Source organism: Takifugu rubripes, chromosome 1 (assembly GCF_901000725.2).
Source record: "Takifugu rubripes chromosome 1, fTakRub1.2, whole genome shotgun sequence".
NCBI lineage: Eukaryota > Metazoa > Chordata > Actinopteri > Tetraodontiformes > Tetraodontidae > Takifugu > Takifugu rubripes.
In genome coordinates, this window is record NC_042285.1 from 3,722,456 (window position 1) to 3,749,293 (window position 26,838).

Here is a 26,838-nt window from a genome sequence, read left to right on the forward strand (position 1 = left end):
CGATGTGGTGAAAGAGCCAATAAAACACATAATAATCCATCTGGATTTGATGTCAGGCCGTTTCGAGGTCTGCGCTGCAGCTGATCATCGTCCTTTTATGAGGTGCAACTTTAAAAAGAAGAAAAACCTCATATTCTGATGCACATCGCACAGAAATCTGCTTCCAATCATGTTGAAGGGGCCTGTTGCAATAAGACCTGGAACCACCATCAACCATAACGACCTTAGTTTTGCGCCGCCACCTTTTAAACTGCAGCAGCCTTATTATAAAAATTGCATTCATAAAACACCTCAAACAGCTTTCGGCGAAGTTCTCCTTCCTGCCTGCACGACTGATATGAACCACTTTCTACGCCTCAGGTTAGTCCTTCTGTTTTCCCCCAGAAAAGCCAATATTTACTTTCCAAGCGATCCATTCTGATAAAATAACGTGGACTGAGTCCCGTTTTCGACGGAGGCCTTTTTGCTTTCACTTAGGCCGAATGAGGCCACAGAGCGCGGGGAGCTAATCTCTTCAGGGCGCCACCCTGCTTTCCCTGAGCAGGTCATGAAATTAGGTTGCTTCATTTCAGCCTGAAAAAATAAAAGAAGCCGAAGCATGAGCCAAGTATGGGATTGTGTGATTAAAACGAATTAGCGTTAGCAGCCTGCTGCCTTTCTTTCCCCCTGGCATGGCCGCTTCTATAAGTTGCAGATCCTAAAAGGATTTTAGAGGATTTTCCCATTCATGAAACAAGTGCAAGGTCGAGCTCGATGAAGTGTTTTGTAATGCGCTCGTGTACAGTCTGACAGAAACACAATAGAGAAACTATGTGTCGCCTGGAGGCAGGAATACACCCATTTTACTACTGGGCAGCAACTGTGGAGTGACATCATGCAGTAATTCCGGGACGGATTCTCTTTATTCAAACCAGAAGGCTCCGTTTCTATATTTCTTTGGGACTTTTACCGACAGATTAAAAAACACGTATTAGCTCAAGTGTAATATTTGACGTAGTCATTGGTGTTATGAGATGCCAGCGCCAGCATCTCTGATATGATCAGCGCAGCCAGACTTTGCCTAAACTCGTCGTGCTTCACGCCGCGGTGGTGTGAAGCACGACGAGTTTTCCTTTAACCCCACTCCTGTATTGCACCCTGTGTGCATCTGGGGCTTTACCTCCTTTGTAAGGGCTAAAGGTCAGTCTCAATCTGCCTTAACACAGTACTAAATGCCCCAAGTTCTATCATCTGAGTATTTCAGCCACTTGTGTTTAAACCAGAGGGGGGTAATCCTGGAATATCCCCCTCTCCCACCTCACTCTCTCCCCAATGCCGCCTCCCAACCGATGGCGCGTGAGTACAGACGCCTCAGAAAACAGAAGCATGACCTCCATCCTCAATGCAGCTGCGGCTCTTCAATGTCTTAAACACACCTCCATCCATCCATCCATCCATCCATCCATCCATCCATCCTCTACCGCTTATCCGGGCTCGGGTCGCGGGGGCAGCAGCCTAAGAAGAGAAGCCCAGACTTCCCTCTCCCCAGCTACTTCTTCCAGCTCATCCAGGGGGATCCCCAGGCGTTCCCAGGCCAGTTGAGAGACATAGCCTCTCCAACGTGTCCTGGGTCTTCCCGGGGGTCTCCTACTGGAGGGACATGCCCTGAACACCTCACCAGGGAGGCGTCCAGGAGGCATCCTGACTAGGTGCCCAAGCCACCTCATCTTAAACACACCCGTAAAACAAAAATAAGAAAGGAAAACCGCGGCGACGGCGCTGCACGGACGACGTAACAAGCAGGTGAGTGTTCACAGCCGTAGTCACATCACATCTCAGTAGTTCCTGTTTTTACGTGTTGGACTGCAACAGCTTATTTCTGCCGCTTTGCCCCAGACACCCATTTATCAGCACTAAAACCTCGAAGAGCAGGAAAAAAAAGAAAAGCCCGACTGCAGGGTTAACATTCTGTGGCAGCAGCCGCAGGCACAAACAAGCTCACAGTTGCAACACGCAGCCTAATGTGCTTCAGCAGGTTTCTTCCAGGGCCGGACGAAAAACAGCAGCCGGGTTCAGATGCATCCAAAATGGAGATGTGACGCCGGCGTGCAGGCTCCGCCCCCCTCATTGCCAAATCTCAGGACTTCCATGAAACTCCTCACGAGCAGAGCGAGCTTTGTCTCGGTCAGAGCATTGAACACTCGGAGGAGAAGAAACAACAGGTTAATAGAAGGGTGGATAAGCTGTAGGGAGTCGATCTGGGGGGGGGGGGGGGGGGTTGATGGCCGGCAGGCGGGTAGAAACTTGAGGAAAACTCACATTTCAACATCTGTTTAATTTGCGCAGCTCATTGTGCAGTTTGGTGGAAGAAAATCTCATTTATAGCGGAAGATCCAGACAGAAATGCTCTCAATAAACGGACGTGTTCCATAATTGAAAGCAGATGATTGTTGATGCTGATGAAATGTAATGAGAAGCTGAATCCATCTGCAGCCTCCAGCAGCCACAAATCATCAGCACTGCTTACACACCCTCAATTGTCTGGGCTACCGTTCTTATTTATTTTGTTGCATCTTTATTAACATCTGCCACAACTGCAGACACGCTTCATAAGTAACGCACACACACACTCACACACACGCGTGATCTTGAGCTCCATCCCAGAGCCGGAAGCCTGGCTGATCAAATCCTGCTGTAATGATGATAGATTGGAAATAAACTGGACTAACGAGGCAACAAGAATGGAGCTTAAAAGGAACCAAACGCTCCTGTTTCTTTCAAACGGTCCACAAACACAAACATTAGGTGGACCGGAGACTCTAAATGTCCCTGTTAGTATGGCAAACCTAGAATATGTAATAGTCAATCAAAATGTTTCCGCTCTCATAGCAACAATAAGAATCTGGCCCCAGTAACACCAGTTGAGAAGCAGCCTGCAGAATCTCTACATTTTGCCCTTTTGGGCTCATGATGGATGATGTGATCATCCGAATGTTCCAAAACCACTAAACACAACATTAGCAGCCAGGAGAATATTGCCTTTTAATCATTTCCTTGTTATCGGTCAGTGCGGCCCAGTCTCGGGCTGGTCCGGCTGTGCTTCATCTGACAGGCTGCAGCAGTTCAACATCTGCTCCAGGCTCCCTGATCTTGACTCTGACCTCTCCGGTGAAGACCTCCTCCTTGGGGGTCAGCAGTGGGTCTAAAGAGCAAATCACGACTGCGTTCACATGGATCCAAGCCAACGGCAAACCGGATATCAAAATCTCCCCCCCCACACACACACACAGACGACTCCCACCCCGCAAATATGAAGAGAAATGACAGAAACAAGTGTCAAAAGGGGGGAATCAGGGCAGGAACTCCAAAGCGCTGGTGCCGAACCCACACAGACGCACCGGGGCTCGCTGCCGCTCACTAAACCCAAAGCTCCTGGTTTCGACGCGGTCACAGCGACGGTTCCAGACACTGGCACAGCCGAACGCGTCCAGGTCAAGTGATCCGAACCAAGCGTGCGCCACTGCGCGTTCCGCGACCAGGTAACGGCGCGTCCGTGTGCGTGGGGGAAACGACGCACATTTGAACGCTCCCTACGCGTAAAGCGGTGCCAGGACGCAGAAGACGCGGGGGGGATAAAGTGCCGGTTTGACTCACCTCGGCGGCCTCGGCGTTAAAGTCCAGAGCGCAGATTGTCCTGGAAAAGGCGAGGCGACGCTCCGGCGTTGGCGCCTGCCACCGAGAAAGAGGAGGAGTTGGTGTTTACTCCAACACGGGAGAGCACACGGAAGAGAGGGAGCCACAGCCTGGAAACAACGTCCACCGCAGCGAGAGCGCCTCCTACGCGCACAGCGCGCAACTCCACCTCGGCTTCATCTCTGCGTCTTTTTCTGCTTCTTCGTCTTGGGAAAGATGCGCGGACATGAATCAGACTTCCGCTCATTCAGTCTGGCTCTGCGGAACATCAGGAAAACGAGCCATGTTCCTCATTATTCACGTGTTCCGAAGCCGTCTGATCCCCAAACGATTTATGAATCTGAAACTAAATTTAAAATCCACAATTTAACCGTTCTGTCAGTTACTGGGGGAACTTCTGAGGTCTTGCAGGTCAGCCGGGCTTCATTCATTTAAATAAATAAATAAATAAAATGTTAAGTCCTGGTTCAAGCCCGTGATTGGCTCCTGTTTTCTCTTTAAAACAAGACACCAATCCTAATATTGTGTTTCCTAATGTAGTTTTAAAAATCTCAATGTCATCTAAACATAAAAGAACTCAAAGCACATAAAATAAATCTGCCTCAAAGGCGTCCTTCTGGCTGCTGGGGTGTGTTTGTATTGAAGGTGTGTTTAGTGACGCTCTCATGGCTGCAGCGGTTTATCAGATTTGAGGTTAAATGTTGTTTAAAGCTTAAGTGTCACCCATCAGAGTCCCTGAACACATTATTCTGTTCAGATTTACTCACAAGACAAAGCCAAAAGGCTCCGTATGTCTCCAGGGTCTGACTTCAGGCTCTCGGGCCTCCTTGATGACACACGTTCCCGTCATTTGAGAGAAAAGTCAATGATTAATCAGCATTATGGTTTATGGCGACGATTGCAGGAGGACTTTGAAACCTCCGCACTTGCAATTTAAACAAAACGTTGTTTTCACTGCTGATTTTGGAGGCTTCTTCTCCGTCTCTGAGCCGAACTCGACCCTCGCTGCACCGCAGATGCCCCAGACTCTTCTCCTCTGCAGGCCAGCTGGGATGCTGATGTCTTGGCTGAGGTGGTGTCCCATGACAACCATCTCTGCCCTTCTAAACCAAAGGTCACAGCTGGTATCGAGAAGGGTTTTATAACCAGCAATCCGCAGTTTTACTCCAGTCGGGACAGCAGTTGGAGCTCAGAACCTCCAGAAGGATCCAACTCACTTCCAGAGGTTTCATCACATCTTTGGGAAGGAGATCCTGGACTTCAGCCACCATGCCTTCCAGACAGAAGACTCTGTACTTCTTGTCCAGCACGCTGGTTACCGCTATCTCGGTGGGAGTCCTGGGGTATGGACTGTCCACAAACTGGGCCATAGTCACCATGGACTGTGCCAGGAGCGATAATAACCTCTTCAACGGAACAGCGGAGGTCATTTACACGTTTTTTAACGGGACTTTAACCCGCGATAGTTGTCCTTCCTTTGGAAGTAGAGACAATTTTGAAGGTAATGTATTAAAACTATTATTATCACTGTTATTCTTATAATATAGATGTCAACTCTGGTGCGGTCACCCAATCTTCTTGTGTCTGTGTGTGTGTGTGTGTGTACAGTGTTTGCGATGTTGGCTAAAATCGGAGGATCCTCGTTGGCCCTCCACTCCCTGGTTATGTCCCTGCTGGTCCTGTGTTTTCTGTTTTCTGCCGCCAGCATCCTCATCTCCCTCTACAACAGCATCAGTAACCCCTATGAGACCTACATGGGGCCCGTGGGCGTCTACGCCAGCAGCTGCCTCAGCGGTGGGTGGCACAGACGCACATCTGGAAGAAATAAAAAGAAAGATATTGAAGAGCAGTTGTCTTGCTTCCACAGCCTGTTTGTCTGTCTTAGTCCTCATCGTATTTGTCCTGAACGTGACATTCACCAACCTGGCGGAGGAGACGGTGAGGAACTTCACCCAGGCCATCCCCGTGGAGCTGAAGAACAAGTCCGCAGAGATGCAGCTGGGTTACTACCTCGTCATCCCTTACGCGGTTCTGTCTCTTCTCGCCGTTGGGGTGACCTACATGTACGACCACACCGCCTACACACACAGGAGGGAGCAGCAGAAGCCCACCGAGGACGCGCCCAAGGAGATCATGATGTATTAGTCGCTCTGGAGAGGGCAGAAACTGGATGGTTGCACAGTAATTTCGCATTTCCATTAATTCTATTGATCCAGCTGATGGCCACGTCATGCTGGAATGATTCTTATTGCTCTTTTCAGCTAACTAAGAGGATTAGGGTGGATTTGGAACCCGCCTGACTTTCACCAAGTTTTAATAGCATCTATTTATTTTGTATAATGATAACGCAAATATTTGTAAATGTAAAGACAAATTGGGCCAAATCCCGAAACATATACCTATGTATGTGGTTAAATTATTTTCTCTTTTTTGACTGATTTTTTTTTTTTTACTTTACCAGCACGTGTTAATAAATAAAGAAAAAGGAAGAAGCGCTTTATTAAAAGGAAAGACTGAAGTGAATAAAGGATCATTTGCTGATCATTTCTGCCCTCTATTGACAAGATGTTGCAAGTGCACGAATGAAAGAGGAACGTTCAGGAATTGTTCTATCTCAGGTTATTCCTGACTAAAAAAAAAAAACAGAATACTGTGGAAATCTTTGAGTTATTTAACATAAAGATACACAAGTATGCATGAACTATGGATTGTCTATATATTTAGACAGTTTAAAAGATTTTTCCACCAGCACTTTTGACCATGTGTTTTATGGTTTCCATGTTTTATCAGACTAAAAAGATCAATCTAACCCGCTAACAGGTTCGAATAACTCTTTCAATAGCACATAACTTACAGCTCTTCTTCTATTCGCTGCAGACGCACCAGTAAGTTTGGTTATGACATCAGCTGGGGTCGTTCGAACACTTGACTTCACCATCCAGTCAGTAAAAATCACAGATATGTGCATCAAACCCTCCACGATTGAGGCTTTTGTCAAGTGTCTTTATCTCTTGTTTCCTGGACCTCTCACAGCTCTGATTCTGATGACTGTGTTGACATGAGATCCAGCCCAAGTGTCCTGTTACCCTTTCCTGTGTTCCCATCACTCAGGGCCTAAACTCTGTTTGGACATGCCCTTTTCCAGCACCTCTCAGCTCCGCAACGCCTTCTACCTGCCTTCAAAAGGAGCATTCTTCCTCCAATGTCTCACACTTCAAGGGACCTGTGGAAGGACGCAACAATCTGCTTTGTGCTCGTCAGAGTGGAAATGTATTAGATTTCTCTTCACAGTGACTCCAAGCGTGACAGAAACTCCAGTATCCAGTTTGGAGACCTTTCTTACTTGGAGGCAAAGCTGTGATCAATATATCAGCCTACTAGTTTCTTCCCTGTCTAATGGTTCATTAAATGGGACACCTGCCGCTCCCCTGCAGCCGCGACAGCGGCCCAGCTTGAGGCCTGTGTTCTCCGTTCAGAGCAAACCTGCTGTGAAACTGACGAGCTGCTCTGATCTGCGCTCGTCTTTTTGCTTCTCACCCATCAGAGGTGAGACCTCCGGGTCTCACCTCTGACAAGGCGCAAAGGCAAAACCGGGCATGACTCGGCATGTTTGCCACCAACGCTCCTTTAAGCCCCTTCGCACACCATCGGCCGCCACAACCGACTGCGAGCTCCTCTTAGAAGTAAAAAAAAGGAAAAGCTTCTCGCTGAGTTGGGTCTCCTCTTCTGAAGGGGAGCCTGTTTAACAGCTGCCAGAGGAGATCTCTGACTGATCTGCTGCGTGCACTGAGGTGTGGAAGAGCCGAATTGCTATTGACGGCCCCGTCTCGCTGTGCAAACATTGGTTGAATAAAATCAGAAACGGCCGTAATCTCTTCCCCTCTCTGGGTGTCTTTACCCAACCGGGATTATGCGGAAGCCCTGAGCCCCGACCGCTCACTCCTGTGTGATGGGATTAAAAACTTTTGTACCTGCGAAACCTTATCCTCCCCGCTCCCGCATTACAGAGGCCTGTGAAACAGACACCTCCAGCTGCAGGGCAGGGGGAGACGGGGGTGGGCACACACGGTCCCCGCTGCAAGGGCATGCTATGGTGGTGGTGGGGGGGAGGTCATTTCCCTGCTTCCACCTTTGGGAGGCAATTTTGCACGTCAGACTTGTTTCTAAATCCAACATATGCAGCGAAAGCGTGGGTGCACCATGTGGGGAGGCTCCATGTTGCACTGATGGAAGCAGGAGGAGCCCACGTGATGAGTATGTGCTTGTTCTATCGTTAGTTTTAGGTTTTAGGCTGCAGATTAGAGTGTCCACAGATATAAATGTGAGGAGTTACCTGGATGGGGAAACCTGGCCCTCGCATGCTGTTGCCGTGGAGGCAGGTTGCACACTTATCTCCGCTATTAATCTTAATTTGTCAGTGAAGGCTGAGGTGAAGGCGGAGGGAAGGCCAGCGGGAGGAGGGCTGCGGGGGGAGTAATTGCACCCCTGCTGCTCCATTATGGTGTCATTCCACTGTTAAAAAGAAAGATAAAGATCTTCTCCAAATTACCTGAAGCCAATTCCCCACTTTACCTGGCTGACAGGCCGAGGGTGGGGTGGTATGGGGAGATCCCAAGTTAGGGAAAACCTGAACAAATCCGATCATGCAGAAACTTTATGACCATTCAATCAGTTTAAAAAAAAGAGGGGGTGGGGGGGTTACAGCAGTTTACACCCAGAGTGATGGATGGAGTGAGGGGGAGACTGAGCACTTTCTCTGTTGCATCCCTCTTGACAACCTTGCTGATGAACGAGCCCCTGATTGACGGGTGTGATACATATCAGCGCGTCGTGTCACACGGTTTAACCTACTGACACGGCGACTGAACCGCAGCCGTTTGACCCGGGCACAATTATTCAACATCAACGGCTCAGTGAGACAACTGAGCTGTAAGACGACATTATTGTTCAATGAGTAAACATCCTACTTTTAACAATGTTAACTATAAGTTTCCCCCCAATATTAACTCTATTTCTATGTAAATATGGCTTCAGAAGCCCCGGGTATCCTCTTGCTCATATACAAAAAACTTTTGCTGAACAGAGGTTTTTGTTTGTTTGTTTGTTTTTATATTCCCCTCTTTTCATCATTTTGTGTCTTTTTGGTAGTTTGTAGTAGATTTCCACAAACCCTTTTCAGGCGCATCTACTCCATATTTCCACTAGAGGGCAGTGTTCGACCAATGAGTCTCCTACTTGAAATAAAGAACAGTCTTCCCCCCCTGAGGCTAGCACTAATAACATTTATTAAACGTTAGCCAGGAATTGATCATTACGAGTGTATGGTGGTAGATTTGCATGAAATAGAAAGTCAATATTTAAAAAACAAAACAAGAAAATGCTCCTGGAAGAGACATCTGTGGGCACGTTTCATAGATCACAGCCTGAAACCAAGACACTTGGTCACAGACCACAAACTGCACTCCAGTCCATATGGCCATAAAACTCCAAAGATTCCAGCAATCTGCACCCGCTGACAGTGCATATAAATCGTAGTCTGCCCTGCTTGTTCTAGTAGAAGAAAACCACTCATTTGTTGGCTCCTGTTGACAGAATTTAGATTTAAAGCTAAACATATTAGCATGAAGGTGTCAGAAAATCTGCCTCTGTCCGAATGTCACATAAATTCTGTGAGTCTCAGCGATGAAACCTCATATAAAGCGTCGTCACGGGTTCTTGCTGAGGCCCTCAGAACTCCTGACAGCACAGAGTGTCATTTTCAGGAGCCAGATGGGCAGAGGTGCTGGGCTAAAGTGCATCAAGTGCCCCCTATTGAGCTTTATGAACGGATTAAAGGATTTGCAAAGCTCTGTCATAAGGCCGTCATTCACTGTCACGGCTTCCTGATATTTATGGTGCTGACTACAGAAGAAGCCCCAAGGGCTGTTGTCACGATGAGTATAACTTCATTTGTCAAGTCTTTCACCTCAGCGTCAACACCTGAGAGCAGCCGAGACAATAAAGAGGGAACATGACGGTTGTTCCCACAGAGAAAGCAGCCGTTTGAGTGAATTCCCAGTAACACAGAGGTTTGATGAAGCCAGTGTGGGACGCAACGGCCGCTCTCTACAGGAGGGCGATGTTCGGTGTCGTTCACCTCGGAGACACCGTGTCTGTCTGCTGCCAGGATCCCAAGTGCTTCGGGCCTGTTTGCATGTGTTTGAAACAATTTGTCAGCCTACGCGGCAATCAGACCCCCTCATTCAGCACTAACCCGGGACCCCTCGGAGGTCAGACCCAGGTTCAGCACAAACATGCACTTGAGTTGATAGCTCATCTTTATTCTAAAAATGAATATTCACTGCAGTAACCGTCGACGTATGGAGAGTCCTTTGGATAATCAGACGTATAAATCTCAACATTAAGCACTTTTAGTGAATGAACTTAACCTCATGAAGGCTGGTGACACCTGTGCAGCTACAGAACTTGAGCCTCCAGCCCAATTTAAGATTGAAAAGTTGAAATATACCACAAATGTGATCAGAAACACTAGACAAAGCTGAGCCTGTAAAAGCCACACAGGCTTAAGCTAACCACCCCGCTGACAGATAAACACAAACAGACCCCAGAAAGACAGCAAATATTTCTGTTAATGAGGCAAAGCAGCGGCGCTGGGATTTCCTCTAAACTCCTTAAGCCGTGTGTTTGGAGTGTGTGTTCGGGGCTGAAACCAGGCAGCCTGCATCGGCCAACTGCAGTTGAATAATCCATCAGAGCAACAGTTCTTTCTTAAAAACACCAAAATCTAACAGATATAGGCCTCTGAGCGCATATTAACCGTGTTCAAAATTCGTTCCATTAGTCAGAACGGCAACTTGGGGGCCTATGAAAGAAGATGTAGAGAGAATGTATAAAACTGTTATCCTCTGTGCAAAAATGCATCATTAGCTGCTGACGCTAGCATGACTAAATCGGTTTGACCGCACCGGAGTGATAATGGCGTCGATAACACCCCCTCACTCGTCCGCACTCAACTCATCACCTCCTTCTTGGGTGTCAACGACGGGAGGAAGAGGAGGGTGAGGAGGGAAGGGGGGTGGGGGGGGGGGGGGGGGGGGGGGGGGGGGGGGGGGGGGGGGGGATCGCCTTGCCGAATGTGTGCAGGCCCCAGCTCAGTGCACTTAGCCGGAGCCAACGCGTAGCGGGGTGGAAGTCTGCCCGAGGCGACTCTCAGGCCCCGGCCTCCCCGCCATTGTCATCTGTCCATCTCTCACCCTCTCCATCTAACAATCCGCCTGGAGGAACCTCACTTCCTCCCTCCACATTCTTCCTCCCTCCATTACCCTCAGGAGGAGCAGGGGAAGTTGTGTGGAAGGGGACTCCCGGGCGGGCAGGGTCAGGGGAGTATCGATGTCAGATCCTCCGTCAGAGCTGCTCATTTGATTTCAGAACTATAAAAGAAGAAGAAGAGAAGAATGTTGGCGCTCTGCAAATAGATATTTACTGACACGATGGGCTCAGCTACGTTATAGTCTCTATTTCTGCACTTTTCTCCCACGGTTAGTATCTCTGTATCACAAAACATCAGAAATCTAAATCAGAAACCGTCCTTCAATGTGGAAATCTGGAGCAAACACCATGTGATTTACAGATGTGAAACATTTCCGCAAGAGTTTAACAGCCAGATTAAAGAAGATCAAGAAGATCTAACCTCTTTCAAAGCGGTAACAGCCAGAAAAGGCCTCTGCGCAGCGCATCCTCACCTTTATAACAACTGATTGCAATTCAAAATAACCGAAGTGGCATTTTAAAGGGCGTCTGTGAGAGAGCAAAGGTGAGCGCCGCAAATAAAACCTGTCTTCGGGTGGAGGACGCGCACGTTCAAGCTCCCGCTTCTCTGACACTGACGGGTAAAAAGCCGCTCGCGCGCCTTCCTGACAGGAATGGCAAATATGTCATCGTCCTGTGACGGGGTCTCGTCGGGCCGTTTCAGTGAGTGCACCCGTGTCAGGGTGATGTATGGGCGCGGTAACACAACCTTCCAGGGGGCTGTTGAAGGGGGGGGGGGGGCAAGCTGTCCCAGAGCAGAAGAATACGGGCAGCATGTAAACATTTAAGACGGGTCGCTCATTTTGTGGTGATTTATCAGCAGGCGGGAAACCGTGGCCGTTTATTTGAGCCCTCCACAACCTGATGGAGCAGATAGGCCTCAGAGGGGTCAGCCTCTGAGCTTCTAACACTCTGGATTACACCTCCAGAGGTTTGTCTGACAAAACCCTGCCCTTCGGCCGCGTGCGCATTCTGGGAAGCCGGTCCAAAGTCTCTTAATGGAACTGGCTTGGGAGCGAGGAAGAGGGAGCAAAGCACTAAGTCTTGCAGGAATTTCTTCCCCTGGGGATCCCTGGGTGACGTCCATCTCCCCCTCTGAAACTGGAGAACATGACTGACACTTTGAGTTCGCTCTCTTAGGACCCTTAAAAGCTATCCATTCTCCCAAGTCCTGCTGAAGTCACCAACGGGCCGATGATAGTTTGATAGATTATGACGAATTAGCCCACGATTTTAAAATATCTGCAGCATTATTAGTGACAGATCTACTTTAGAGCTTTCAGATCTTAGATTACGCCCACTAGCAACACAGTTTATTTGAGAATCCTGTCAATGAGGAAGAAAAAGCTAACTGGGAAGATCAATACCATAAAATTCTTGTTGTTTTTCCTCTTGGGGTGATCAGTGGCACGACCTGCCCAACAGAGGTCCTCGTTCCAGGATTTGGCTCCTCGGCGTAACCAAAAACCTCTGTCATCATACCACCGTCAGATCAAGCGGATCCCGGGACACAGTAAAATCGGAGATGTATGGGAACCGTCGAGGTCGAAATGCATGCAGTGATTTATCCCGACGCACCATTCCGGGTTCAGATCTGCGACAGGTGAAGATTTAAATGTGAGGTCCAGGTGAGGGGATTCCAGAGGACCCTGACAGAAGGTCTGAAATATGGCAGCATAAATGGACATTCTGTCAAGTGGGTAAAATATCATGTTGGTAACATACAGTGAACCCCCCACCAGCTCCTGGAACGCTGCCCAAATCTGGATCCTGGGATTTTCTTCCTCGCTCGGACTAAAAAAAGAAAACAAAGCTGCTAATTTTAACCCCATAAATTCATTTCCACTCCACTGCTCTGAGACACGGGCGGCAGAATGGTTCCCTGGGCGATTCGAAACATCATTCGCGGTGCTTTTCAAACAATTTCTAATCCTCCAAGTGCGACGCAAACTCTCCACAAAGGAATTCTCCGTCCCTGTGGCGCAGCACGGCCTGCTGGGAGGAGAGTTCTGCTCGCAATAAGATGTCAGAATGATCAGCTCAGAGTGTTCAGGAGCTGGCTCGGCCTCAAAGCTTTGGCCAGCGAGTCTGCAAACAGGGTCCAGTGTGTGTGAACGCCACGCAGCAACAGAACAGTGGTGGAAACAGCAGAATCCGCCATGCAAGCAGCCCAAAACACAAGAGCCGCCGCTCGACCCACCAAAGATGAAGCTAATCCTCCTATTTTGTTTGGATTCCTGCCATTATTGAAGTGTCCTTCCACTAAAAAGCAGTTTGGGATTGTCATTATTAGTTTTTTCTATTTAATCTTGCAATAAAGGCCTTTAACGAGACCGGTTTTCTATTAAAATCGGGTCAATTCCTGATTTTTTCATCCCAATTCTCCCGTTTTGCTGTTAATTGTTCCTGAGATTTAAAAAAAACCAACCAAAACAACAGTTGAATACATTTCATTTGAATCACATCACATTTAATCATAAGTGGCCAGCGGAGGTGACTCTGAATGCATCATTGCTGTTTTATTGTTCATTCAGTGCGTTTGATAAACTCCTGCTCGTCCCGCACGTGAAGCTCCAGCACTGTTGACTGTAAATAAAAGTTCAAGCGGAGAGCAGGTGCGATCCCTCCAACAGACCCCACGGAAAGGTGAGACTGGGACAACTGGGAAATTTAGACTTCAAAGCTGAGCTGAGACAGACTGGATGCACCAGAGCCTCCGAGTCCTCTGCCAACAACTCCATGAATCCCACCTGAAGAAGGTTTTCAACCTGTCTGTTGAGATTTCGAGAACTAGCTTCTCTGGGCTCCACTTTCTGTTGGACTCCGGCGGCCTAAAAAGCATCAGTGACGTCCAGGAGCGGCGCGCTTCATCTGAAGGCTCTTTTCAAACGGCTGTTTGTCTCAGAGGTCCGCCGCTGCACTTCAGCAGGTGGCTCTTTTCATTAAAGCTCAATTGGCCGACGACGGCGCTCTTCATTAAAGACCGCACTGAAATATGGGCCCGAGATGATTGCCCCTCTCCCGCTTAAATATAGTGGTGGGACCAGGCAGCGAAATGAGGGGAGCCAATAGAGCCGCAGCCATTAGGCTGTCAGCGCTCCAACCATTACACACCATTAAAAACAGCACAACTCTGTGATTCATCCTCATTATATTTATTGGATCGACTGTCTGATTTAATTGGAGGAGCAAGAAGCAGCTTAACATGCATCATCATTTAATGGCCGCCCTGCACGTTCTCCTCCCCTCAATAATAAAGGCTGCAGCTTCTGGGTTTATGAGGATGGAAAAATCTTGGGTTTTTTTGAGCATTTTAATAAGAGAATCTCATATCTGGCTATTATGCATCACCGAGGCGCTACACAATTAACTATCGTTTGATAATAACTAAAAGAATGCAGATGTTGGAGGTTCTTAGAAGAGGAATGAAAAACTGGTATGTGGGTGGACATTTTTGGCAGAAGAAATCATTATTAGGACAACTAAGCTGGGAAAAAAGGAAAAATCGGAGCGAGTTCCAGCAGATGTGGGGCAACTTTAGTTTAGTTTGGTCTTCAACCCCCCGGGGGATGTTGGCCCGGAGGGTGCTACACCACAACTTGTTGCTGCTGTTTTGATTTTTTTAGTTGGTATTTGTGTGCACGCGCGTGTGTGTGCGTGCGTGTGTGTGTGTGACAGAGAGACCTACACAAGCTGTCAGTGTTGACATGTACGCAGACGACAGTGTGCCTTGCTTATTTAACTGAATGGAAATGAACCTCTTGTCAGCCCCCCACCCCAGCAAATGCTTTCGACAGCACCACAGGTCCACGTTTGTCACTGCCGACTGACCTTTTTAGCTCAGGTTAGACGGGGATGGTGGGGGGGGGGGGGGTTAGACTGACCCAGTTCCACGGGCCCAGACAGCAGAGGAGTCCTGAAGTGGATCCAAACAAAGGCTGCTCTATCTGCTCAACTGTGAATGTCATTAATATCCAATCATATTTAAATGGCTCTGGAGGAGGCGTCTGAGCGGCCCACCATGTATGCAGACAGGGGGGGTTGGCCTCCAGGACTTGTCCTGAGGTGGCTCTCCTCCTGGCCTAAATGGCCCGTGGGCCCGTGGACATGCAGCAACTCATCGCTCCGCAGACAGACAAGTCTCAAACCGGGGTCGTCGGTGAGCCTGGCAGACGAGCATGATAGGTATTCTTCAACCCCCCCCCATTGTGATTTAACTTCTGGTCACAAGCCCCGTTAGCATAGTGATAAAAGATAGCAACACCTCCCTTTAAATTCTATCAGGTAGCCTGAAAGCAGAGTGTAATGAAAGGGATAATTACGCGATTTATATCGGGAGGGGCACTGACAGTTGCACAAAGCTATTGGGCCAAGTCCTGACCCACCTAATTAAGACCTGGGTCCCATCAATCTCAATACCCCCCCCCCCCCCATCCCTTCAGTCTGTTGCTCACTGGCAGGTTAAAGTCAATAAAAAAAGTGTGTCTGCTCGCAGCTGTAATGGGCTCAGAGTAGTTGAGGATCGTTTAATCTGGATTTACATCATTCCCCAATGAGGGCCCTGTACCCCCCCCCCCCCCCCCCCCCCCCCCCCCCCGCCTCCCCCAACTGCACAGACTGTCAGCTGCGCGAAAGAATAGAAAAGAATCAAAACAGCTAAAATAGAAGGGTTTTTAGCAGTTGACATCTTTCGTGATGGCGCCCCCCCCCCCATCAACCGTCTCCCCACCACAAATATGCGACCCATTAAAAGTTGTGATGAGTTGAAATGTGTCCGTTTGGACCCCTGCAGAACCTGTAACGCCGGTGCTGTTCAGCTGTGTGCTTCAGATGATCTGAGGCTTGTCCAAACCTCTTTCCCTTTGTGGGGAATCATAAAAACGGCCTCTTTGTCAAGTGGGGGCACGTCAACACCCCCCTGTGGATGATGCTGGCCTCTCAGCGCCGAGCGGGTGCACACGCACTTGCGCTCGCATCCCAGATTATGTCACAGCCCAGGAATGCTGCCGCACGGCGGAGAGGAAACCAGCCCGGGTGACACGTCGCTCGCATGTTTTCATCCGGGACGACGGCGCCAGGCTCCGCTAACGGAGCAGCTTTTACAGCTAACAGCGAGCCTGGAAGCTAGTTTTCCCAGACTGGGAGGTGTGTTGGGGGAGAGGGGGGGGGACTTATGTTTACGGTTGACACACAAGCTGTTTGGGGTTGGTAGACTCTAATAATGCCAGTGGCGTGCGGAGCCCTCGCTGCACGCCGCTGTTTGTTTGCAGCGTCCGTGGGAGCCAGCCGACGTTTGATGGAGAATTGTCTAAAAGTTACGTAACCACCCACTGAAATTTCATTTTCCTTCCCAACGAAGGGACGGAAGAGGGGAATGTGTCAGGATTGATAAGTGATTGCAGTATAATTACACGCTTAGGGGGGGTTATCAGCTTATCAGGGTATTACATCTTCTTGATTAAAGCACTTTAAAGGCTCTTGCCCCCCTCCCTCAGTTGACAGAAGCTGCCTCAGAAGTGAGCACCAGCCGTGAAGTACAGGTTTGGATTAGGGAAACACAAAAGGAGCATTTGGTGTGTGTGTGTGTGTGTGTGTGTGTGTGGGTGGGGCTGCCCCCCCTTGTTGAAAGCCTATCATTTAGACCCTTCAACCATAGATCACCTTGCAGCTTACGTGGGGGAAAAGTTGGGTAAATGTCGATTGGGCCCATTATTTGGCCCCGTGTGAGGGTGCGTTTGATGGTTTAGGCCGGGGGGGGCTCCAGAGGTCTGCGAGGCATGGTCTGTCTCCCCACTTCTGTCTCTCTATTGGTATGCATCCCTCATAATAGAGACAGGAGGTAGGGGGTCTCATTAGGGGCTGAGCAAGGGAGGGTTGGAGGGGGGGGGGGTCTGTTGTGTGAAGGGGGGGCGGTCAGTGAATTCTTCAGGCAGATGCACCATCACCAGGATTGAAACTCACAGGATTGAACAAAAACAAATTTACGGTGTGTTTCTGTGTATGTGGGGCCAGGGGCCAGACCCCCCCCCCCCCCCCCCCCCCCCATTGATGTAACGCTGAGCGACCGTTTCCCTAACAGCATCACTGACTGACAAGTGCCGCAGAGGTAGCTGTTTCCAGGGTCCCCCGGGTACAGAATCATCTCCTCTCTTCCGTCCCGCCACCAGAATTCCAGGCCGCAGCTGGGAAACGGATGTCCCCCCAGGCTGCGACTTCCTCTGTCATCCGTCACCACTTCCTGTCTGGGAGGAGCAGATAATGACAGCGCGCAGGTGCCGCCAGCTGGGTGGTATCACGCCAGATTTGTAGCTCCAGATTGTAGCTCCGCAGCTTTCCTTTGGTATGAGCGCGCGTCATTAGCGCCCGTATGGAGCTGGGACGGTTACTCGTCGGCTCTTGGATATTTGTTCCGCCGCAGTGCGCAGAGAAATCGATGCTCCGTGAACCTAGACGTGAACCCTCGCCAGGTCGTGTTTGGAATTTCTTTTTAAAGAACGGCTGCAGAGCTTTTGCGGAGATTAGCGGGCTGGTATTAAGATTACGGGGTGGAGCGGTGGGAGAAGGTCCCCGTTTACACGCTTCACGTGAGTCGGAATGACCCCAGAACTAGTCCCAAACATCAGCCTGGCCGGGGCGGATGCCTTGTCCGGCTTCTCAGCGGCGTGTAAAACCGCCGCCGCGGTTTGTTATGACAGAGGTCGCGGATCTGCCCACAGCTCCCTAATGTGAGAACAAAGACTTTATCAGAGTAGATCCCTGAGCAGAGCGAGATAGGCTACGCTTTTGGGGGATCGGTTTTCCAGGCAGTGATGGGAAGACAGGAGCAGGCGTTGGATTTACTGACTCAACGGTTGGAACTCTGCGAGCCCGGCAGGTTTGCTCAGCCAGAACTCCCGACCGTCCAAACCTTTCGCTTCCTTTAAGCTAATCTCTGCTGGATTATTTGCCACTTGCACGTCGGGGTCGTCGTCGCTAACCTCCCCGCTGTTCTGTAAAAAGCCTGGATGCGTGAGGATGAAACCGGATCACGTCATGCTCGCTGACAGACATTCTCCTCAGCTATCGTTTTCACACACAACCCCCTCTTCCTCACACACACACACACACACACACACTCCCCACCCCTGTCTCCTTACCCCCACAGACGAGCTGTCATCATGTCGGTCCCTCAAACATTTAACCTCCTCCAGAGATTGAACTGTAATATAAGAAATGATCCCTCTAATTCCTGCTGACTGTTACAAACAGATGCGAGATTTGAGGGCCCGGGCCCCCGCCGCTTCCTGAAATCAGCGTCTCCGCGCGCTGTCGCCGGGGACGCGCGTCCGTGTGAAGGACGGATCCATCAGCCGCAGAGATCACGCTCGACAGCAAACGGGAGTTAAGTTTCTCACCTCAGCGAGCGCAACTTCACCCACATGCGATTCATCACTCCACGGTGCCCCACGCGGACCAGCCTCCAGGGTCGGGGCCGCAGGCGGCCCCCTCTTCCTGAGACGAGCCTGTTTGTCTGGTTTTTGTCCAGTAAACGTTGCCGCAGGTGAAACAAATGAGGATCAAGACTCTCTTGGTCTCTGTGGTTTGATCGGGTCTCGTGAAGAGATTAAAACAATCTGGCTGCAGAGCTTGGCCTGGGAGGGCCGACCGTTGGAGGGCCACACTGGTCATTATGGGTTTAGCCCACGAGGCGTGTGCAGGGACCAGAGAGTGGCCAGCTTTACTCTGAGGTATTCTGCAGGACCCGGGCCTCCAGCCCTGGAGCCGGGGGGCCCTGCAGCAGGTGGAGCGCAGACACGGTGGCCTGACTGATATGCATGCGAGCCGAGTAAACGTGCCCTGCAGGCTCGGGGCGCCGGAGCGTTACATGTCTGAGATCGGGAGGGGGCCAAACCGAACTTGGTAAAGCTTAGAGTAAAACTGTGTAGGTACAGAATTCAAAACTGAGGAGTCGAAAACTGATACAGAACTAAAAAGAAGCTGAAGTTTGTCTGGGAACAGGCGTCATTGATAAGATGGACATAAGGTCAAAAGGTCACGAGGGGTAAAACAGATGAATACAGCTAAAGATAAGCATGAAATCCTTTAATGTAAGGCAGAAAATAAAGGGAGATAAAAACGCTTAAAGTTCTTTAAAGGCCTCTCTCTGCTCGAAGGACTTTATCCTCAATTCAGTGGCTGCGATGAGGACTCGAGCAGAAACCTCGTTACTGTGAGAACCCGCTTCTGCATTACAAAAATCCTCTTTGTCTGATCGGTGGCCCTGCTCCACTGATAATAGAGCAAAATGTGGCCTGAGGGAGATAATTTGTTCCCAGATCTTCAGATCGCAATATTTTCATTTGAGCCCAGGAGGGGATCTCTTGAATTGCCAGCTTCCATTGTGTTCCAACAAGGGGCACGAAAGTCTTGTCAATTAATTTTTCTTTTATTCCAGCCCACAGAGCGCCTGAGCGATTTCAATTATCACCCAATTAAGAGGTGTTTCCTTTTATTTACCGGCTTTGATTCCGTGCATATACATATTGTTTCAAAATAAGATGGGACAAGGGTGTTAAATCACTTGAACATTTCCTCTGCACGCTTGATATTTTCCTCCCCCCCCCCTGGCAGCAGATTTTTTCTGTGGCGACGGAGCCCAACAAAAGGAGATTACGTGCAGTTGAGCTAGCCCACTTTTCCCATTACAGAAACGCCACACAGATGCGGGGAAACGCTTTGCGTGACAGCAGATGGAGACAGGTGCAACGTCCAACAAACAGGTTGACATAAAGCGGCGCGGCCCGAGTCACATCCAGTCCAGACAAAAAGCTGAACTTCTGAACCCCCGAGGACGGAAGTTAAAGGTCTGATTGCTCGTTCCAGTGTATTGGGAGTGACAGGCGGAAAAAATGTCTCACTCTTACAGATTTTACTGCTTAAAGCTGCTTTATTTCAGATCCCCCAACGTGCTCCAAAGATCTGGGTTCTTGTTTTTGGAGGATTTTTGGTCGTGCTGACACTTTGTGACGGGGGCAAAGGCTTGTTTTGGCCTGAATGAGGTTCGTTTAGGGAAAGATGCAAAGGACAGAACAGGACCACAGTTTATTCTGGACCTCTTTACAGAAAATAAAAGAAAAATGGATAAGAATTAAAGTTCTGCAAATCACCTAATTCATTATTTTTTGTAAGTGTGAATAAAAAGTACGACCTCAGTCGGATTTATAATAAATGTCTTTTATTCAAACAACAGGATGACTTTAAATAAAACAAAATTCACTCTAAAAAACACATATCATGTCTTTTTTTATGAAAATAATTTCTGTACAATTGTCTTCGTACTTAAAGACAGAGAATAAGCTCCACTGAGCAGCTAAAGGGAACATTTTAATGATAAAGGGTTACAGCAGGGCATCCATCAGGCCGGAGAAGGCTTCAGCGGGCTGATTTTGATATTTGCTGCCGGACAGAGACAGAAACTGTACACATATTCTGGTTCGGAGGCCCACTCGGCCCGACAGGCTACACCTCGGTTCCTTCCCGGCTGTATATGAGGTTATTGACGCTGAAGTGGTTGGACAGACTCTGCACTGATGTGTAATAGTTCATTCTGCTGTTTTCAGAGTTCACAGGAGAGATTAAACCGGGCGAGTAAGAGCCCAGTCCGGACATGCCCTCCCTGGTCTGGGCCAGCCCGGAGCCGTACTCCCGCTCCCCGCTCCGGGGAGCTGCGTCTGTGTTGCCCGCCAGCAGCGAGTTCACGCTGGACACGAAGCTGTTGAAACACGGGCTGTGCTCGGTGGATGGAGACGGGGAGGAGGACTTGGGCTCCGTGGAGACCGGGGATCCGTGCAGACTGGGCGGGGAGGAGCTGAGGAGGCTGGCGGTGTCGGAGAGCTTGTGCGCGGCGTCTTCTGACTTGACGGGCAGAGCTGTGCTGCCAGCCCCGGTGATGTCAGATCTCCTTTTCCTTTTCCTCCTGAAGTTGCCGTTGTCAAACATCTTCTCGCAGTTTGGGTCCAGCGTCCAGTAGTTCCCTTTGCCTAAATCAACGACAAAAGCGAGAAAAGGTTAATTAATACGATTCATTGTATTTCAATCGCACAATATTGGTGCAACAGCTGGTAAATGCGTGTTTATGGAGCAACAGGTGTCGCCTCTGAACTGAGGCGTTTCTTTTGAATAAAATTGTGTTCAAGGAAAAGACTGAAGAGGTGAATGCGGGTGCGTAAAGCCCGGCTCACCTGGGTCGTCCTCGTCCCTCGCCACTTTTTTGAAGCAGTCGTTCAGTGACAGGTTGTGCCGGATAGAATTCTGCCACCCAGCTTTGCTCTTCTTGTAGAAAGGAAAGTTGTCAGCAACATACTGATAAATCTGGCTGAGGGTCAGCTTCTTGTCTTGCGCGTTTTGAATCGCCATGGCTATCAGTGCCGAGTACGAGTAAGGCGGCCTGACCATCTTGAAGAGTTCTTGCTGGCTGGATATGGACAGCCAGCCCAGGTCTGCGCCTCCAAATCCGGAGGGAGGCGGTAAAAACTGCCTCTGGTTCGACCCATATCCTGACTGAATATAGGGCGTGCTGTTGTTCCCCGGCAGGTACGGAGAGGAGTTGATGCTGGGTCCGTTCAGCCACAGGTAGGGGTTGGTGGACGGGGAGGTGTACTCTCCGAGGCCGTAGCTAGTGGGGTGCGTCGGCGGCCTCTGGGGATGATGGTGGTGGATGTTTTGTTGGTACACCCCGTAGTTGTCACAGTACACGGCCATGTCCAGGAGCTCCTGCGCGCTGTGGTGCTGAATAGGACTGGTCTGCTGGTTCGAGGGTTGGTGTCCAAAAGCGTTCATAATCCGCTCTAACCAAATTCCCCAAACTGCTGATTCGTCTGCGTCTCTCCCTCCGGACTGAGCTCAGCCTGTGGTGCTGCGGTATTTATCCGCGGCGCTACAGGTAGCCCCATTGAAGAAAGTTGGAGTGGTCACACCCCCTCCTCACTGGTGCACCGACCCAATCTCCCTATCAATGAGCACCGAAACTGCTTTAACTGCAGCGCAGAAGTCTGACACCTTCGCATTCAAGCACGCCACAGACTTAAATAAATATCGTTGTGCGTAATTACGCACGAACGAAGTGCTCCGATGGTGATTAAGTATTATTATAAAACCCGCAGAATATTTAACAGGGAAGCACCACACAAGCATTTTAGTGTGATTCCGCCTGTTCTTCTTCTTGATAAAAACTAAAACCGCTTTATTTCATGTTATTTAAATATAAATGTTACAAAATAAATTTTAAATAGATTACGCACAGATCAAAGTACTTCAATGTAGGTCTCTAAGAGGGCATGAATCCACATTTAAGAGGTGAATTCGACATTATACAAATGATGATTTGGGCCTGTTTTTGCGCTGAGCTCGGATTCAGTGTCAAACCCAAACAACGAATGCACAGAGCTCAACTCAAATCAAAAGAAATTTATTTGCAATGAACATTCGACGAGAAGCAAAAGTTTATTAACAACAACAACAAAAAATCTATGAAGATAAATATTAAACCTCTGATACAAATGACCGCAGCTGTAAAATAATAAATATTGTCGCTGCGTTGCACTGGCATTGAAGCTTTTAAATTAGATTCAAAAATATTTAAATATTTAATAGTCGAATCTGGGAAATGTTAGAAGGCGTGAAAAAGAACATGAGATGTGGATCTTAATAAAGATGAAACACAGACACCGACAGGCGGCTCTGATCTCGATGGGGAACTTTTAAACCTCAGTGGTCTCGATCTGATATGTGGCAAAGACGATAATCGATCCTTCCAGTCGTCCTGTAAAGTTTGACTCAACCTTAATGTCATTTTATTACAACCCCCCTTCACAAAATAACATAACACGCCGACTCCAATGTCTGCGCCGTTTGGAACCTCCAGGCCTGCAGGTAAAAATACTACACCAGCGCATTTTCCTCATTTGAATAGCTATCTAGTTCACTCTGCAGGATGCTGCCGGACTTCAGCACTAATCGCTACAACATTCCTCCTCTCCATGACCTTGGTGTAATTGTTTGGCTCCAAGGTGTCGCTCCGACCGCACGCTGGACGGCAGCGACCAGCGGCGGCTCCCCGGCAGGAGAGCAGAGTGAGACGGGCTTAACCCGACTAAAAACAACACGATCTGTTTGCTGCACAGCTTATTAGAGCTCAGCAGACACTGAAATTGGAATAAATAAACAAACAGTTGTTTTTTTTTTAATTCTGGGAAATACCAATTATATATTTGAGGCTTAAATCGATTTAAATGCTAAATATTACTTTCACTGTTGCGTTATTGAAGCCACAAGTCTCTTTTTCCCAGCCGGATTCCGTTGGAAACCTGCAGCAGGTTGTTGTGGCTCTACTTTCCGCCTGTCTTCATCTCCTGTTTCCTGGAGATGTCTGAGGTCACGGGGAGCTTCTCATCGGGAAATCGAATCCATCACGGCGGGGTCAGAGAGCCAGGGGCCGCAGCAGCAGAAGCACCACCGCGGGCTCCTTCAGGCTGACAGCAGAGAAGCTTGGCGAGGCTGCAGCACAATCAGCCATTTGCCACAACTCTATTGAGTAAATGTACTGGGGCAAAAACCCGATCCCTCAGGGCTCGTTTCCCTGTCAAACAGGCTCACATTTAAGTACATGACCGAGTGTGTGAGACATGTGTAGATTGTTCAGTGCTCTGAAGTAATTATGAGTTTATTATATGTACTTAAGGTCAATGAAACCGCACGCGGCTCAGATAAATACATTAGTTGTGTGTAAACACACTGCTCACTGTTTCCCCCTTGTGGACGGACACAGAAGCGCGCCCGAAGCTTTCGTGCTAATTGAAGCTCCGTCTGGACGCACTCCTGGAAGCACAGCCGCGGCTTAAAGTCCACAGCTCGGCCGGAAATGAGCTTTAGTGCAGACTAGGCTGTGCAGGAGAATAACGGTCTATTTATCCTCTGCAAGATTCCTGAACGCTGACAATGGGTTTCCAGTACAAACTCCAGCTCTAAACCAGCAAATTCAGAAATGAAACAAAAATATTGATCAGGAGTTGCTGTTCAGAAGGGCTACAAAAGATGTGCTGCAGGTGCGCAGCTGAAGGAGAAATTAGGGAGAAATTCCCTATTTCAGTTTTTCATTTAAAGCTTCCTGTCTCGAGCTGCTTTGGACTTTTGTCCCTGGAAACGGAGCAAACTGTCAGCAGAGAATGAACCACACACGTTTAGCCCATCTCTCACTCTCGTCCACGTCACCCATTTGTTGTTTTTAAATGATTTAAATCCAGTAAAACAGACTGGTGATACTGGGACAAAGAGGTTCAGTATGAAATATGAACAGTAAAATGAGTAAAATCAGGTTACAATGACAGAATCAAACAAGATGAAAAGATTCTGGTTCTATTGTTGGATTACATTTAATGCGACAAATCAATACACGTGCTCATTTATAATTAAAACAGTGTTTGTTTGTTCAGAACAGAATGCTGCTCTGTTCCCTGAACACTTCCTTCATTTACTGATATTCCTGCTTCCGTCCTTTCCATGCAGGTCCTGGAAGGGCAGCAAATGTTAAATAAAACAATAAAGAATAATCTTTAATCTTTGAGGTCCTTGTTCAGCAGCTTGGAGCTCAGCTGTCATTCAGGAGTTCTGACCTTCAGCTTCAGGAACAGTCCAGAACGAGGGAACACATTTTTATTCCCCACCTGTGTTGCTTTGGAATGAAAGGGAAAATGTTAATTATTAAACATCTTTAGAAAGTAGCTTTCACAAGTGCTTTAAATGGGCTCCACCAGAAGAAGGCACCAAATGAAAGCCAGCAGACAGTCTGTTCTGAAGAGGATGAAGGCCCTGATGGAGACTGCGGGAATGTTCCTCTGTGATGGTAAAGTCTAGGGAAAGGTTTGGAAGTTCTATTTAAAGCATTGCATCACAGAACCCTGGAGGTGATCATGCTTCTGATGCTTTGATTCACTTTGCGTGGCCCTTCTGGTCATTTTTGTCCTTTACAGTCATTGGAGATGAGGGGGTGACCCTGAGATCAGCACCGAGGGAAGGAAAAACAGACAGGCTGGCAGCATTAGCTTAATTCTCTCTTCCACTGGACAGAGCGACAGCTCTCATCCCGATGGCATCTTTGGCTTGATCACTCTGGAGAGGTTAAACAGCCCCTGCCAGCTACTTCCTGTTGCGTCCATTAGAACAGGAGTCACTGGGAAGGTGATGGAAAGAGCTTAGAAATAATGAAGGCCTCCGCCTATGCCTCACATTTGCTACGGTGGATATCGTTTTGCTGAAGTAGAGTTCAGCTAGTGTCAAACCTCTTAATTTAATCACGGCTTTGTCGTCACGAGGGACAGGGATGGGTGCGGTACCAGGAATGGCCACTAGAGGGAAGCATAGCTTCAGCTAAACCACATCCGGTATTCCTCAATGACGCAAACAACCAGGCCTGACGTGCAGCTTCAGAAGAATGTGGGTATTGATTTCAATCAAGGAGAAAACTAAGGACAACTGAAGTAAAGCTGAAGATATGTGTTAAACCTGTGCACACCCAGTTCTTATTCTTACAAATCTATTTCAAATGAAAGCAATCGATTCAAAGTAAAAACAAAATTTTGCTGCAGAAAAGTCAACAAGATGCCAGTGTGTGACCGAGAGTACCGTTTCACCAGAGTAATGAAAGCCGCAGCGAGTTGTCATCAGCATCCGTGTCCTTGGCAGGTTTTTAGACATTTAGACTTGTCAGATTGGAACAATTTCCACTCTTCTGCTGCTGGAAACATCAATTTAAGCCCAGTATAAAACAGAGAAGGGAACTCTGTTTCCTCGTCAAACCGATTCTCCACCCTCAGTCTCTAGGTAGGTTTCCTAGCAACACATCTCACGGCTGCCTGGGAAAACCCAGGGCTTCATAACGGCCTCAGCTAATATAGATCAACACCACTTGGCTCCGTCCTCCACAACAGAATAACAAGGCTGCATGCTGATGGAACATTTTGTATCTAGAAGGATGTGAGGTTGAGCAGAGCAGCAGGCTCAGTTCTTCTGTACTTAACGATCCGGTCTGTTGCAGAGCTCCTGAGAACTGTTTGTTATCGCGGATCTTGACATGATGAGTGTCTGTCTGGGACGTATAAAGTTGGTGGCATCACAGGAAAAAGTGTTCGATCCAGAGGAAACGCAGCCACAAATGAGGTGAGAACTCAGATTTTCACTACTTGGGATGGGAAATCTGATCAGATCAAAGAAAACAGCTCCAAATAGTTCCTACTCTACATCTTTTATTGTTCAGACTCAACGTGAACAAGAGCTCGAAGGCAAAATATTAACTTACTGTGAATGTGATAGATGATCATTCAATTAAGTGATGGTACTTTTTGTAGTGGAGACTGTTGACAGGATCTGGAAGAAGCTTGGAGGACCATTCAGCCCATAAAAAGGCCCACTCCCACCAAGCTAATTGGGATAAACACGTAAAAAAAGGTAACCTGCGATGTCTGAAATCACTTCCTATTCCCTAAATAGGGAATTAAACTGGGATAATAATTAGTCAACTCAGTCCTTCTCCCTATATAGTGAGTTGGATTTTGGAAACACCAATAAAATTCCATTTATCCATCTCATTTGGTCAGATTACTTCAGAAACCAAATAATGAATGAGTTACAAACACCCAAACAAGGGTTAATTTTACTGATTTCAAACAACCCGACAGAAATGTGTGTGGTCTGGTGCCACCTAGTGGCGAAAATAATCATATTTCCACTTGAAAAGCGTCCATAAAAGGTCAGTTTTGAAAACAAACATCGATGACTGAAGACGCTCAGGATGCAAAGGAATCATTTAAACTGGAATGACAAAGA

The 26,838-nt window shown here is 48.3% G+C and overlaps 3 protein-coding genes across 6 annotated transcripts in view; 1 reads left to right on the top strand and 2 right to left on the bottom strand.

Moving 5' to 3' along the window:
• Positions 1–3,779, bottom strand: part of LOC101076860 (receptor-type tyrosine-protein phosphatase epsilon-like) — a 30,010-nt gene extending 26,231 nt beyond the window's left edge. For 2 of the 4 annotated variants that reach the window (XM_011615558.2, XM_029839372.1), the window contains exon 1: positions 3,634–3,779. The gene's annotated coding sequence lies outside the window, so the exon portion shown is untranslated. The remainder of the gene's footprint in view (positions 1–3,633) is intronic. The other 2 variants (XM_011615646.2, XM_003961143.3) reach the window with 1 other exon arrangement.
• Positions 3,780–4,394: 615 nt separating this feature from the next.
• On the top strand, positions 4,395–6,664 carry clrn3 (clarin 3). Its single transcript, XM_003961145.3, has 3 exons — positions 4,395–5,173; positions 5,281–5,466; positions 5,540–6,664. The coding sequence occupies exons 1-3, from the start codon at positions 4,942–4,944 to the stop codon at positions 5,815–5,817; spliced, it is 696 nt and encodes a 231-aa protein (XP_003961194.1). The 5' UTR covers positions 4,395–4,941; the 3' UTR covers positions 5,818–6,664.
• A 13,517-nt stretch (positions 6,665–20,181) lies between these two features.
• On the bottom strand, positions 20,182–21,950 carry foxi1 (forkhead box i1). The gene is made up of 2 exons (XM_003961146.2): positions 21,201–21,950; positions 20,182–20,999 (listed from the first exon to the last, which is right to left on the bottom strand). Exons 1-2 carry the CDS (start codon positions 21,796–21,798, stop codon positions 20,479–20,481), a joined length of 1,119 nt encoding a protein of 372 aa, XP_003961195.1. The 5' UTR covers positions 21,799–21,950; the 3' UTR covers positions 20,182–20,478.
• Positions 21,951–26,838: the final 4,888 nt, after the last annotated feature.